This window comes from Schistocerca americana, chromosome 2, assembly GCF_021461395.2.
Source record: "Schistocerca americana isolate TAMUIC-IGC-003095 chromosome 2, iqSchAmer2.1, whole genome shotgun sequence".
NCBI classification, from domain to species: Eukaryota; Metazoa; Arthropoda; class Insecta; order Orthoptera; family Acrididae; genus Schistocerca; species Schistocerca americana.
Genome location: NC_060120.1, coordinates 730,639,438 through 730,655,857, shown reverse-complemented (window position 1 = coordinate 730,655,857; position 16,420 = coordinate 730,639,438). Strand labels below are relative to the sequence as shown.

General features: G+C 38.4%; 1 protein-coding gene across 1 annotated transcript in view; it reads left to right on the top strand.

The window, feature by feature from the left end:
• The window catches only part of LOC124595857 (protein takeout), a 71,324-nt gene extending 56,132 nt beyond the window's left edge, over nt 1-15,192 (top strand). The window contains exons 5-6 of the mRNA XM_047134765.1: nt 4,349-4,498; nt 14,412-15,192. Of these exons, the coding sequence (XP_046990721.1) occupies nt 4,349-4,498; nt 14,412-14,566 (305 nt within the window). The 3' untranslated portion in view covers nt 14,567-15,192. The remainder of the gene's footprint in view (nt 1-4,348; nt 4,499-14,411) is intronic.
• The last annotated feature ends 1,228 nt before the right edge of the window (nt 15,193-16,420 follow it).

Below are 16,420 nucleotides of genomic sequence, written 5' to 3'. Positions count from 1 at the left end.
TTACATCTGTTTTTCAAAAGGCTCGTTTTTCAACTATACCGTTAATTTAAATTCGTGATAATTTGAGCGGGGTCAAATTCCTACAGACTTTGAGAAAAAAATTATGATCCCCATTCCAAAGAAGGCAAATGCTAAAAGATGTGAATATTATAGGACGCTCAGCCCAGCTACTCACGCCTCTAAAATAGTAACCTCAATTATCCTAAAGCGCATAGAACAAAAAGTCGAAGCTACACTCTCCGAAGACCAGTTTGGATTCAGGAAAGATAGAGGAACCAGAGAAGCAATATTTGCTCTAAAACTAATAATAGAGAAACGACTAGATAAGAACCTGACAACATACATAGCTTTAGTAGATGAAGAGAAAGCCTTTGATAATGTTTAATGGGATAAGATGTTTGAGGTACTCAAAAAAGTAGAAATAGACTATAAAGATAGAAAAATGATATGGAATCTGTACAAAAACGAGACAGCAGTTATCTGTGGACGGACAAAACAAGAAGAGGTGCAGATACGGAAAGGTGTCCGACAAGGTTGCGCACTACCCTCTGTTATCTTTAATCTATACATTGAAGAGGCGCTGAAGAAATTAAGGGAAAATTCACAGACAGATGTAGTAATTCATGGCCAACGAATAGATATGATAAGATATGCCGATGATAAAGCTGTCCTTGGTGAAAGTGAAGAAGATCTTGTAGTCCTACGGAATATAAGGTTGTTTTTGTTGTGGTATTCAGTCCTCAGACTGGTTTGATTCAGCTCTCCATGCTACTCTATCCTGTGCAGCTTCTTCATCTCCCAGTACTTACTGCAACCAACATCCTTCTGAATCTGCTTAGTTTATTCATCTCTTAGTCTCCCTCTACGATTTTTACCCTCCACGCTGCCCTCCAATGCTAAATTTGTGATCTCTTGAGGCCTCAGAACGTGTCCTATCAACCGGTCCCTTCTTCTTGGCCTGTTGTGCCACAAACTCCTCCCCAATTTTATTCAATACCTCCTCGTTAGTTATGTGATCTACCCATCTAATCTTCAGCATTTTTCTGTAGCACCCCATTTCGAAAGCTTCTATTCTCTTCTTGTCCAAACTATTTATCGTCCATGTTTCACTTCCATACATGGCTATACTCCATACAAATACTTTCAGAAACGACTTCCTGACACTTAAATCTATCCTTTTAATAATATGAGAATTATTAAAGCAAAAACAAAAGTAATGGCATGCGACAAAAAAGATCAAGTGTAAGTCCAAGTTCATGTAGGCAATGAACTGCTTCAACAAGTTGATAAATTTACTTATCTGGGCAGTAATATTACCAGGGATGGAAGGAGCAAGGCAGAAGTGAGAAGTAGAATTGCTCAAGCAAAGGCTGCTTTTAACAGGAAAAAAAACATCTTAACATCTAAGAGAATCAGCCTCGAAATCAGGGAAAGGTTTTTTGAAATCGTATGTGTGAAGTGTGGCTATGGGTGTGAAACATGGACTCACGGAACAGAGGAAGACCAGAAACTAAATTATTTTGAAAAGTGGTGCTATACACGCATGCTAAAAATAAAATGTATCGACAAGGTCAAAAACGAAGTGTTTCTCGAAAGACCAGGTGAGAAGAGAAGCTTCTGGAGTTGCATTGTTAAAAGAAGAATGCAATTTACAGGCCATCTGTTAAGACATAAAGGACTCCTGACACAATCATAGAGGGATATGTCGAGGGAAAAAGACCAAGAGGAAGACCACGGCTGAGGTACATGAATCAAATCGTGAAAGATGTGGGATGTAACACCTATAAAGAAATGAAGAGAAAAGCTGAAAGACGCACATAATGGAGACAAACTGCCATTGTAGCTGTTGCAAACCAATCCTTGGATTGACCGCTACAGCAGAAGAAGAAGATAATTTGAGATCATGAGGTTGTCATATGTTCATTACCTCTTTTGATAGTCTGTCCACATACATACTATTTCTATATACAAAATAGCTGTTGGTCAACTCCGTTGTTTTTATTTCTAACTTCTTGCTTGAAATCCAAAGTAGATTTATGAAATGTCCCCATAATAGTGGAGGAATGCAAAAGTCAAAAGAATTCTGGGTATCTAATATTACCAGAGGAACTGAAAAAGTGCTCAAACATCAGACTGTTTAGCAATTTGCAATGCACTGGGAATTGAAATAAGAATAATACGTAACATAGTAGAGGAGTAGGACGTTTTTAACTGAGTGGAAAGATACTGAAATGGTTGAGGATATTAGGTGAAATTCTAGGAGTGTGGATATATTAATCTGAATTCGATAGTTCAAGATTAAATGTAGTCTACGTGCTAGATGTTTGTTGACCTAAGGGGCATCCAACGAAATCAGCTACCATCCGCTGCTCACAGCGGAAGTCATGAGTTTGTGTCTTCTAGTAACGGTCTTCGTTGGGCATATGCTCACCAAACGTAGAATCAGATGTCTGCAATGTCTAGCCAGTCCAGCGAGGACAAATAATTTTATACAATTCAGTACCACCTTACAAATTTGTCATTTTTCTCAGTGTTTACTGAGCTGTAGATGTTTTTATATACACCACTCACCATTAAAATTGCTACACAAAGAAGAAATGCAGATGATAAACGGGTATTCATTGGACTAATATATTATACTAGAACTGACATGTGATTAAATTTTCACGCAATTTGGATGCATAGATCCTGACAAACGAGTACCCAGGACAACCACCTATGGCCGTAATAACGGCCTTGAAACGCCTGGGTATTGAGTCAAACAGAGCTTGGATGGCATGTACAGGTACAGCTGGCCACGCAGCTTCAACACGATACCACAGTTCATCAAGAGTAGTGACTGGCATATTGTGACGAGCCAGTTGCTCGGCCACCATTGACCAGACGTTTTCAGTTGGTGAGAGATCTGGAGAATGTGCTGGCCAGGGCAGCAGTCGAACATTTTCTGTATCCAGAAAGGCCCGTACAGCACCTGCAACATGCGGTCGTGCATTATCCTGCTGAAATGTAGGGTTACGCAGGGATCGAATGAAGGGTAGAGCTACGGGTCGTAACACATCTGAAATGTAACGTCCACTGTTCAAAGTGCCGTCAATGCGAACAAGAGGTGACCGAGATGTGTAACCAATGGCACCCCATACCATCACGCCGGTTGATACGCCAGTATGGCGATGACGAATACACGCTTCCAATGTGCGTTCACCGCAATGTCACCAAACACGCATGCGACCATCACGATGCTGTAAACTGAACCTGTATTCATCCGAAAAAATGACGTTTTGCCATTCGTGCACCCAGGTTCGTCGTTGAGTACACGGTCGCAGGCGCTCCTGTCTTGTGATGCAGCGTCAAGGGTAACCGCAGCCATTGTCTCTGAGCCGATAGTCCATGCTGCTGCAAAGGTCGTCGAACTGTTCGTGCAGATGGTTCTTGTCTTGCAAACGTCCCCAGCTGTTGACTCTGGGATCGAGACGTCGCTACACGATCCGTTACAGCCATGCGGATAAGATGCTTGTCATCTCGACTCCTAGTGATACAAGGCCGTTGGGATCCAGCACGGCGTTCCGTATTACCCTCCTGAACCCTCCGATTCCATATTCACAGTCATTGGATCTCGACCAACGCGAGCAGCAACGTCGCGATAAGATAAACCGCAATCGTGATAGGCTACAATCCGACCTTTATCAAAGTCGGAAACGTGATGGTACGCATTTCTCCTCCTTACACGAGGCATCACAACAACGTTTCACTAGGCAACGCCGGTCAACTGCTGTTTGTGTATGAGAAATCGGTAGGTTCAAACGGTTCAAATGGCTCTGAGCACCATGGGACTTAACATCTATGGTCATCAGCCCCCTAGAACTTAGGACTACTTAAACCTAACTAACCTAAGGACATCACACACATCCGTGCCCGAGGCAGGATTCGAACCTGCGAACGTAGCGGTCACGTGGTTCCAGACTGAAGCGCCTAGAACCGCATGGCCACATGGGCCGACGCAGAAATCGGTAGGAAACTTTCCTCATGTCAGCACGTTATAGGTGTCGCCACCGGCGCCAGCCTTGTGTGAATGCTCTGAAAAGCTAGTCATTTGCATATCACAGCATCTTCTTCCTGTTGGTTAAATTTGGCGTCTGTAGCACGTCATCTTCGTGGTGTAGCAATTTTAATGGCCAGCAGTATATTTATTGTTTTCATACTACACGTATTTTGTTTTAATGATGCGCAAAATGGACCGATATTGAGACTTCATGTTCAAAATAAGGTATTTTTTAAAATAATTTCCTAAATAGTTTCCTTGAATAAATGGGTCTTATATATGTTACGTAACTAAACATTTTTCTTTCAGCTAACTGCAAAGGTGACGTCAGTCTCCAGGGTAAAAGAATAATACGACAAGGGAAAGAATACATGACATTCACTAATATGGATGTCCGCTTTCATGTAGGAAAAGGCAGCATTCATTTGGACAACTTGTTTGGTGGCGAGAAACCATTAGGTAAGTTACGGTCCTTTTAGCTGTTCAAAATTTCACTACAAAATTATGTTAATTTTGAAAATGCAGTTTTTCCCAGTGAATCTTGATAGTAAAATCAGTAAGGCGAGTGACAGAATCATCTTAAAGCAACGTTTCAAAGAGTTTTATACTCTTCAGCTTCGCCTAAAGATATCTAGTAGGCAAAGTACTGAATCGTTATTCTAAGACGAAGCTGCCACTCGGCTGATAACACGAGAAAGATTCATCTCTGTAAATAATGGTTTGTTGTTCAACATAAATACAGAAATAGTATATGTGTACTCGTGTGTAAAGACTTATTTTAGTTATCTAATGTCTGTCATCACATAACATTTAATTTCTAATTTGAGTTTTAGTGTTGAATGCTTGTCGTTTTTAATAATAATTCACAATATCTTGAGAATTTTTCAACGCCATGCTATCAGAATAATAACAGGCAGTCTACCCTTACACTTGAAATTGAATAGAAGCCACTCTGTCTTGTTTCTTTAGTGGCATAAGAACCTCATCAGTGTAGTGTCTCTGTGGGTAAGCTATATTTAGCAATCATTGCATCACGTACAAACTTACCTCTCAGTCACGAGACTTCCGACTTGTATGATGCCAGCAACCACCCTTTCTCTTCTTGAATTTTTTCCTCTCTACATATCCTCTCTTCGCAATAAACTTATAAACCATCTCTCCCGCCCAACGACGAATATTATCGACGAAAATTATCACTTTAGACCTTCTCAACAGAGCTTGTTTAACTATTCCTGGAAGCCTTGACATTTATCCCACTAGTTCCACCCATCCAGATAAGGGATTTCCATGAAATTTTCCCTCACCTATTCTTGCAGGCACATTATCATCTCGTATTTCAAGCGTCAACTGAACCTTTCTAGTTTTGTGGCTTTTGTGGCTTTACATGCAAAATTCTTAGGTTCTTCTCCTTGTGTTTTGTCACTGACCACATAAACACAAAAAATCAGAACCTCTATCCAAAATTTGCTGCAATATCTGATATCAATATAAATCTTTAAATTCAGGAAAAACATCGTTACTTGCATCAATATGGTTTTGATCTCTTTTTTGCAGCAGCCATTCACTGTACGAATTACTTCACTTCTTCTGCAATCTCTTCCACAGTTCAGGTTGTTGATTAGTCACTATTCGGCTTTAAGCTGATCTCGTTTACTTTTGTCTTTGTTTCGTTTATATTCAACTCATAACCTAACGCTGTCCATTCTTTTCAACAGTTCTCCCATACTTTTAGCCAAAAAAGTTACAGATCTCTTAACCTTAGCGCTGATGTCTGCTTCCCTGGTGTTTTTGCTAATGTGACTGGTGCTTTTACAAAGTGTATAGCAACGTTTCCCACACTTATTTATTTTGCTAATCAAAAAGTGATATTTAGTTGGTTAGTGAACTTATTGTCTAAAAATCTGAGACGCTGCGTCTTATATTGATTGTTATGTGTGTCTGCTTGTAAGGTAGTGGAAGGTGATAAAAAAAGAAGACAGGATCAAATAAATTTATACGAAGAGAAACGAAAGGGACAAAAAGGAAATGAAACAATAACAAAAGGAAATGAAAGATCTGCAGCCACTAACTAAAAACTATGAGGAAGGAAACTAGTCCTTGGTTTTGTACTCAACAGGTGATGTTCGAGAGAAGTTTATAAGGAATGAAGAATAAGTTATTTTATAAATTCGCACTTAACACCAAATTCTTATTTATCGCGCAACAAACAAAGGCAGTGCTACAGCATAAAAGTGCAAAAGTGATTTAACACGTGAAAAATGAATATGACTCGAATCAGTGGCGTACAAGTAAACAAAATATGTTCAAAAGTGGTGAACTTCGAAATATAACGGTCGTTTTTGAAACTGAGTTCATACGCTAAATAAAGTATTTAGTAAGAACGATAATGATCTCCACTTTGCTCTAGAATGACAGAAACTGGTAAATGAATGTTAATAAGGATAATCTTCATACAAAATGCCAAAAGTGAATGTTAATATGAATTATGTTCACGTAAAATGGCTAAACCCAAAGTGCTGTAAGATACTAACAACATCACATTTGAGAAAATGCCTGGAAGAAACTTCATTGGTTGTTGTAACTGATGCAAAAAGAAATCTGCATGTACTCTAAGAGCATCAGAAGCAAAATACGTTGTCAAATCAAACAAGCAGCAAAAGTTAAGAGCAGGGTAACTTCAAAGGAAGGACGCCTTGACAGTTCACCACATTAAAACAGTACGTAAACTCACAATTTTACATCGAAGATAAATGGCTCTATGGCATGTAACACTGTGAGCCTATAGTGGTTGGCCTAACAATTTGGAAATTCAGTTACTTTCATCTACACCCTTGGAGAATGTGGAAATTTTTGTCACATTGATACACTTGTCTTAGGTAAGTATGTAGAAGAAGAACACACAAAGGTTTTAGAAGGTACGTTGTTTTGTGATGGAAGTGAACTGATTCAAACAGGAAGACGAATGACTAAAAATATACCTGTGTTAAAACCTAAGGGTGAAAGTGTGCCGCCGCCAAGTAAAATAGCTCGTTGAAACCTAGACCCTGCTAAGGAAGAACTGTCACAGTACGGTACCGAAGGTAATAGAAGGAATCGCGCAGTGGGACAAACAGAAATAACACTTTTATTCAAAAGTAACAATTAATCTGAGGTCACTAAACTTTATGACTGTCTCATCGAAATTACAAAATGTGGGGAAATGGTTCTTAGTAGAAAGCACGATTACCATGGACGGCAGTGCAGGCTCTGCAACGGGCTCCCACGCAGGTGACAAGGATGGTTAGAAATACTTGTGGCAGGTCGTTCCATTCCTCTACCGCCGCGGTTGACTACTGCTGGTTGATCACTGGTGTATCTAGACTCTAAATAGAATTTAAGTCGGGAACGACAGGCCAACGCATTCGCCGAATATCCTCTCGCTCCAAGAGCTCCTCCACCGGCGCTGTTCGATGTAGTCGTCCATTGTCATTCATATAAAACAAGTCTGAGCAGAAGCTATCGATCAAAGGACGCACGTGGGGAAGGATTGCAGTATCAGAAAAACGTTGACCAGTGAGTGTATCGTATCAAAAGATTTGGAGATTAGTATGCCAATCCAACATTATGGCTCCCCGCACCATAACACTTGAATCACCGAAAGTACCATGTTCGACAATGTTCGTGGGTGCATTACAAGGTCCCACCTCTCCCCTCGCAAGGGTACTTCCTGAATCGCTACCCAAAGAAAATCTGCCCTCGTCCGAGAAGAGTAAGCGACCCCACTGCTCGTTGGTCCAGTCTCTGTGCTCTTGGTACAATCACAAACTGTGCTTCCGATGCGCGGGTGTCAACGGAACACAACGAACTGATCTTCGGGAAAAGTGTCTTCCTCCATGTAGTTGGAGAGCCATTGTGGAGCGTGAGGTTGTGCGTCTTGCAGGCGTGTTAAATGTGGTTGCAATTGTACCTGCTGTTTGATGTGGATCACTTCTTGACTGTTGCAAAATATAGCTGTAATCAGCTTGCTGTGCTCTGTAGGTGACTGTGGTCGATTACCTCCTCTCCTTCAAGCAGCAGTGTTGTTGGGGTACGCTCGCCATGCACGTGAAACAGTGTTGTGTGCCATAGCAAACTTCTGGGCTAAACTCGTCACACTTCACTCTTCTGCCAGTTGCCTGATGTGAAGTCATCGAAATGTTGTCTATGGGCCATGCTGTAATGAATAACACCACCACGGTACACAATACCTGCTCGCTGTTTGATACACACTGTCTTTATAGGTTCCTTCAACTGGTTAGTGTAGTGGAACCAGCACCACTTGGCACTGTAGTCACGCTGATCTCATACCTTGTGACTTCCAACTTTCTGCACACGACTAGGAGAGCTCTGAAAATATGCTCCCTCAGTTTCATTCAGTTCCTCCTAGTTGTTAATATGTTATGATACTTTATCTATCTCGTCCAGTATATTGTTTGGGATGCTGAATACATTTAGCTAACTCTGAAAGGTTTGGAATATTATCACTGTTAATAATGAGTAAGAGATTTCAGGTCCTGGATGACGTAATGCACGGCAGCACATAAGGCAACATTAAGATGGACGTTGTGCATCGCAGGAAATGGAGATGGAAAGGGGCTTCTGATATAACAGAAAATTGATTATGGTGATGCTGAAGAATACTCCTTTAGCTATGTAGTAGGCTACAGATTTTGTGCATTACACCAGAAGTCTGTGTGATTATAACACTGCCATGTTAACCTCACTTTCGATTAAGTTTCGTTTGCTTTTGGTATCCTCTGACTGAAAAATTACGCTTAAGCTTTAAAAGGGTCTTTTACTGTGTGTCAATGCTGATTAGTTCGTGCTCGCTTCAGTTAACTCATTGACAACAATGCGCTGAGTTTATAGCTGTGAGGGAGGTAGAAAAATGTTGTTACCCGTGTATTGTAAATATTTTGTACAGCAAGTCATACTAGTTTCGATTAGGAATGTTCCAACAATGAATCTTACTCGGTATGTTTTTGATGCCATTGTACTGAGCAATATCGAGACAACTCTAGTGTAAAGTGTTCTTGATTAAGACATGTTATCCTTATGTTGTTACCAAAGTGTGTGTCACAATTTTCCTGCAGATAAGTCAAAGCCAATGCCACCTAAAAAAAATTTAGCTTATTGACAAGATTATACATCAAACATTTCCTGATGAATACAAACTGTTCTACTTTCCTCTGTATAACTCTGGAAATTTTTCGAAATCACTCACCATTTGACCAGTCAGAGAGCTTCTAAGCCAAAAGACACTGCTTTTGCTCTCCTCCAATTACAGCCCAGTATTTTATCGGACATTACAAGAAATACGTTAACAGAAAAATAAAATATCTGCTTAGGGTTCTTTATTACTAGCAATCCATCTATTACAGTTTTAAAAGTTTGCATGTTAATAGGACTCACACTACCTACTAAAATTACTCCTGTGCAAAGCGAAAGACAATTGTAGGAGCTTATTGTGAATGATATGACACTCTTAAATTAAATTTATTTATTCAAATTACATTTTACAGTTTTAAAAGTTTGCATGTTAATAGGACTCACACTACCTACTAAAATGACTCCTGTGCAAAGCGAAAGACAATTGTAGGAGCTTCTTGTGAATGATATGACACTCTTAAATTAAATTTATTTATTCAAATTACATTTTAAGAAACTGAGCTACTAACCTGTGCGGGTTTTGAATCAGTGACACTGGTTCTAACAGACAATATCTCGTTACATTGTTCCCATTCATTTAAACATTTCTCAAGTGCTGTAAGGATTCAAAATAAAAATGTGTGTGTGTGTGTGTGTGTGTGCGTGCGTGTGCATGCGTGTGTGTGTGTGTGTGTGTGTGTGTGTGTGTGTGTGTGTGTGTGTGTCTGAGAGAGAGAGAGAGAGAGCGGCAATGATGCTGCAATAGCTAGATGGAAAGTGCTTCTCCTTTAACTTCACATTACATTTGCATTAGTACATCTTTGGGCATCCTGGTGCAATTTTTGGTGCATATTTACGTGCTAAATATGCATGTATAAAGTATCTTTGTTCTTACAAGCCATGCCTCCTTTCTATGACACCATCATGCTTCTCCCCTCTCCTAACCCACGCTCCCTATATCAGAAATAGAGCAATCAGACAGCTTATAAGCCAAGAGACACATTTTACATCTCCCAATCACAGCCCATAATTTTAGTGACCATTACATTTTTTTTTTTACTTGACACCACTTGGTCAGTCAGAGTGTTTCTAAGCTGAAAGGCACAACTTCTGCTCTCCTCTAATCGCAGCCCATTATTTTACCAGTACTTTGCTGGCCTCAGAAACTAAATAGCCCACCATCTTTGTTCTCTTACCTACCACTTAACCACGCAGTTAAATACTTCTATATTTAAATTGTCTACATTGTTAATCAAGATAAGTAAATAATATCTGCAGTAACAGCACAGAACACCTATATAACTGGCTCATTAGCACCAGTGATGTAACTTACAGATTAAGCTGCCATTGACAGTATTTCCATCTCTGTATTACTTATCAGTCATGTGGAAGTACCCACAATGTTTATAACAATTTTACTTCCATGTTAAACATGTCTGTCAGAAACTTATAAGGTATGTAACTTAAAGTAATTCCAAGTGTCTAAAATGATTGTTGATGTCATGTGTGACAATGTTATTTCTGTGTATATAACGCCTATCAATAATACATAAACAATAACGACAATACTGGTGTAACTTCAGTGTTTCTTTGTCTAAAACTCTGTTAAAATACGGGTGACACTACAAATGTACGTTACAGGTTAAGAAGTTTGATCTTCGTACCACACTTGCAAACACAATGGAGCGCCCAAATTAAACATTTCCATATCTCAGTTACGTGCATTATCGTTCTGTAAAAGTACAGAACACTTGCAGCTAAAAGTGGCGGCTTAAGTGGGCAGTGTGCTAGCAGCTGACAATTCCAATTAGACCTAAATGACCCTATGTTACTGGTAGTACAAAAATGAACATAATCAAGGATCATTTTAGGAGCAAAGAAGATAATGCAGAAAGAAAAATAAAAATCGAAGCTATTAACTGGCTGATATAACTTACTTTATTACTTTTGATCTAGGACATACCAGTGGACACATTCCACCACCATGTTTATCCATCGGCATCACGTTTTCCAATACTGTATCACAACACACAATACTAAAAATTGTGTACTTAAATGAAATGTTTAATGCATGTTATCACATAAACTGCATGTTTTCGTATTATGCAATATAATATTCAAATGCACCAAATACGATATGTAAACAAGGCTTGGTCAAAGACATTATTGTGAACGAAAATTCGATCTTTGCACGAAAATAAAATGCCATGTAGTAGTTATTAAATCATACAAAGATTTCTTCTATAACAGTACAAAAGATATGTAACAGTACTATTGTGATTTAAGTGTCCTACAACAGTGAAAGTAAATACACATAGCTCATGTATTGACAGTACTAATGATCAGACTTCCATGATAAGCTGCACTTGGAAATGAGCAAAGTTCGATCATTGCACAACACTTCAAAGAGACCAAAAATTGTCTGTACCATTTGTCAATATATCTAAGATTTGTTGTATAATATTACGAAACACACATGGCACTACAGATCCAACTTACATGTTAAGGTTTACCTGATGAGAACTCACTTATGCTGTCACATAGTGGAAACTATATGACTCTTTGGTAAAATAGAGCTTAGTGAACAATAGCTTTAACATCTGAATTTAATCCACATTCACATAGGAAAGGAACAAGGATTGTTATGCTTCCAGAGTTCTGTATTAAACCTTGTCCATCATTGTCTTTGACAGAGCAGTGTTTATCAAGTCTCTGATCAAGTAGTGTTTACCCATCACATTTGAAGCTTTTCGGGTTATACTCACTTATCACAGAAATAGGCAGTTGGGTGATACAATACATTAAAGATCTCATTGAAGCACACTGCTTTTGGTGTGGTTAGTTGTGTTAAAGTGTCAGAAAATGTGATGCTAGTGGATAAACATGTTAGTGGAACATATCTACAGATAGGTCCAAAATCAAAAGTAATATTAGTCTGTCAATAATGGCAATTAAATTTTTCCTGTTGCATTATCTTACTACCCTCTAAAATGGTGCTTGATGAGATTCATTTTTGAAGTACTGGTAACAGCCTCATTTAGACCTAAGCCTAAGAGGAAGTAGCAATTACTAGTTCATTGCCCACTTAGCATGTCATTTCAGCCCAACGTGTTTTGTACTATTATATGACAATAATACAGACACCTGAGGCATGGAAATACAATTTTGGCATTTAATTTGAGAGATGATAGTCATGTTTCTGACGTCAAGTGTACGTTACTTGTAAGTTACACAATAATTGCACTCCTCCAGTAAATGACATTTATTTTACCTAATATGTGTCTTTTCTGTAGAACAGTAATACATTCAATATATATGTGGAAATATTCAATCTAGGGCTGCACTGTGCTTCACACCAAGTATGGTACAAGGATTAAAGTTTGCATGTTGTCCGGAGCAACTTAATCTGTAAGTTTGCTTAGTTGTGCCATGTGTATTTTGACAAACATTTCAGGCATGGAAATCCTGTCAGCCACACAAATATCATCAATATCTTTACATACTTTTGACAGATATTTGAATACCACATTCATTGTGTATGCTTGTATATTTTTCATAAAGAGAGCAGGCATAGAAATACTACAAGTTACATCGGTGTTCTCAATACCTTTATGTATTTCTGATAAATAAGAACAGTGTAGAAATAATATTGTAAATCTGTAAGTTTCACCAGTTACGGTTGGAATATACCAACTGCTGCAAATACATGGGTGTAACACTTTGTAGGGATATGAAATGAAATGTTCACGTAAGCTCAGTGTAGATTCCAGTTTATTGGTAGAATGCTGGGGAAATGCGATCACTCTACAAAGGAGATTCCTTCCAAATCACTGATGTAGTCTATCCCAGAATACTGCTTTAGTGTGTGGACCCATATCAAATAGGACTAACTACAGACATTGAACATATGCAGGGAAGGGTAGCACAAATGGTTAGGCTTGTTTGATGTGTGGGAGATTGTTATAGAGATGCTGAAGAAACTGAACTGGTGGACACTTGAAAAAATTTAAAGTGATGACTGTAGGAATGTACTACAGCCCCATAATGTATTGCTCCCATGGGAATTGTATGGAAAACGTTATGTTAATTACAGCATGTACAGAGACATCTAAGCAATCAGTCTGCCTGCACTCTATACCTAAATGGAATGAGAAAATCCTTAGTAAATGGTGCAGTGGGAGGTAGCCTTTAGCTGCACAGGATTAGCTGAGCGATCTAAGGTGTTGCAGTCATGGACTGGGCGGCTGGTCCCGGCGGAGGTTCGAGTTCTCCCTAGGGCATGGGTGTCTGTGTTTGTCCTTAGGATAATTTAGTTTAAGTAGTGTGTAAGCTTAGGGACTGATGGTCTTAGCAGTTAAAACCCATGACATTTCACACACATTTGAACATTTTTGGAGGTACCCTTTGCTATGAATATTACAGTAGTTTGCAGAGCGTAGGTGTAGATGGTTCAAATAGTGAACTTCGTTCATTGACAAGGGTGAGGAACAGAAAACAAAACCGAGCGAGGTGGCGCAGTGGTTAGCACACTGGACTCACATTCGGGAGGACAGTGGTTCAATCCCGTGTCCGGCCATCCTCATTTAGGTTTTTCATGGTTTCCCTAAATCTCTTCAGACAAATGCTGCGATGGTTTCTTTGAAAAGGGCATGGCCCACTTCCTTCCTCATCCATCCCTAATCCGATGAGACCGATGACCTCACTGTTTGGTCTCCTCCCCCCAAAACAACCCAACAACCCAGAAAACAAAGATGGGGTCTGGCTATTTCATTTTAATGGTCAGTAAAATGATTTGCTGTAACTGGAGGAGAACAGAAGGTGTTAGTTATAGCTTAGAAGCTCTCTGATTGGCTAGCTGGGGTGGCTCATGAAGAAATATACAGAAATGTAATTGGTTGTTAAACTATTGGGATTGGGCAAATGACAAGATTGGTGTGTTAGCTTAGCTCTCTGAATGGTGTATTCCCAAAAAACGTGAGTGTGGCTTAGGAGAGGGAGAGTATGCTGACATCATAGAAAGGGGGCATGGCTTGTGATGTCACAGGTACATTATGTAGACATACAGTATACAGCTCATATGTCTTCACCTGAAAGTGAACCAGAATTTCGATAGCTATACTACTGTTATGCTTCAGAGTTCTGTATTCTGAAATTATGACAACAATATAACTTTACAAAATGTACATCTGTTCTGTATTTTTTCCAGGTGAAGCTGTCAATAATGCCATCAATGCTAATTTTGGAGCTTTTGTGAATGAGTTAAAGCCATCTATTGAGCGAGCTCTTTCTAAAGCAATGTTGGAAATCTCAAACAGAGTGGTACATTCATACCCACAAGATGTAATATTTCCTGAGCATTGAATCTCGGAAACTTTTCTTCTAGTCGAGAAGATCATACAATTTTAGTGCGTGTTTTCACTGACACTATATACTTTTGGTCAAAGCCAAAAATTGACTTTTGTGGTGTGCACTGAACAAGAAAAACTGTGAAGAGATAATCTAAGTGTATAGTTGAGACTTTTAAAATATCAGACTTCTGTGAAACATAAATATGAGAAACCAATACAGGAAACACATCTAACGTTACATGTTATACAGAATAAAATCTTTTACAGAGAGGCTGCAAGAAAACAGTAGCGTCAGAATGATAAATAGCAGCTGTAAAGAAGAAAGCAAAAAGTGTTATTGGTGCTGGTGTAAGGTGTGAGATACAGCTTATGAGAAGTATAGAGCAAGAAGACCAAAGTCATACATGTCTCCTTGTACAATAAAATTTTATTGTCTCTGAGATAATTTATAATTCACCAGTTGTTAAACTGAGCTATAGCTGTTGGATTTATAAGCAGCTGATAATTATGGCAAAACGTTTTAATATGTAAATTTATTAATTGTATTAATATAAGTAGTGCAATTTGTAGAAACAGTAAAGTTAAAATTTTTGTATGAGCAATGTATTAAACCAGTAAAAAACTTTTTGTGAGCTTTTAGACTGTGTATTTGTAGAGTGTCTTCTGTAACATAAAAAGCAGGAATTTTTAACTTTTTTCACGAGCATTTTAACAATGTACTTCTTAAACCATATGTCAGATATATTAGTGTAGTGTTAAAGGATACCTTTGAAATACTCACCATGCTCCACATAACAACAATCTTACAGGTATGTCGTTAAAATATGTTCAGGATAGCTGTATACTCAGTGCTGATGTGCTGACTTGAAGCGTTTACTGACATATTCTCAAAATCTGGAACTAACCTTATATGCAAGTTGTTCTGGAATGTGATATATGTGAAAATCAGGTAAGGTTAAATATAAACAACAATAGATTGCATCATGGAGCGGTGGAAGGGTATGCATCAAAAATATGAGCACAAACCCATGTTACCATTTTAATATATAGTCTTCATCTGGCAACAAAACAGACAGAAAAAAGGCTGTTACTTGTGGTGTTATGTGCATGACACATATCAGAAATTGTTTTTCTTATTTAATGGCAAACATGCAAGCAACTGATTCATTCACTACCTCAAAACATCTGACTATTTTTGGTTTACCTTTATGATTTAGTATTTTTTACAGTGACAGTTGAAGAGTCGCTACAGAAGTACAGGACAACATAATTTACAGTGAAGTAAGAGCTCCAACGATATCAGATCTTCTACAAAATTATTGTGGATGAGACAGTAACTACAGCTTATATCTGAATATTATGAATTCCATAATACACTAACAACAAATAAAATCTGACAGCTGTGCTCCAATACAAGTTTGATTGAAGCTCTTATACATAAAAGGCATGTATTAATGTGTAATATTTTTCTTCATGCACACTGTAATAAGAATGATGTGAAACATGTACTAACAGAAGTAGAGTGTTTGTTTTGGAACAGTACAGTCAGACATTTTTGCAGGAAATATGTGAGAAATATGAAGATTAATATCTTGTAAGGAATACACACTATTGATTATAGAATATCCACCTCAGCAAACATTGAACTTGTCGTTATGATTATTTGGATACTTCAAGAAAAGCAGAATTACTCATGAGTGAATCAAACAGGCAACCATCTCTGAGGCTGAAATAAAAAGTTGTAACAAAAATTGCTTTTCATAGGCATCTTTTTATCTTGTTTATCTGTCTTGTGTTATATGCTATTTGTGATAGCCTTCTACTAAAAAATTATTTTTGTTGTTCACTAAAGTAATGACAGGATCAA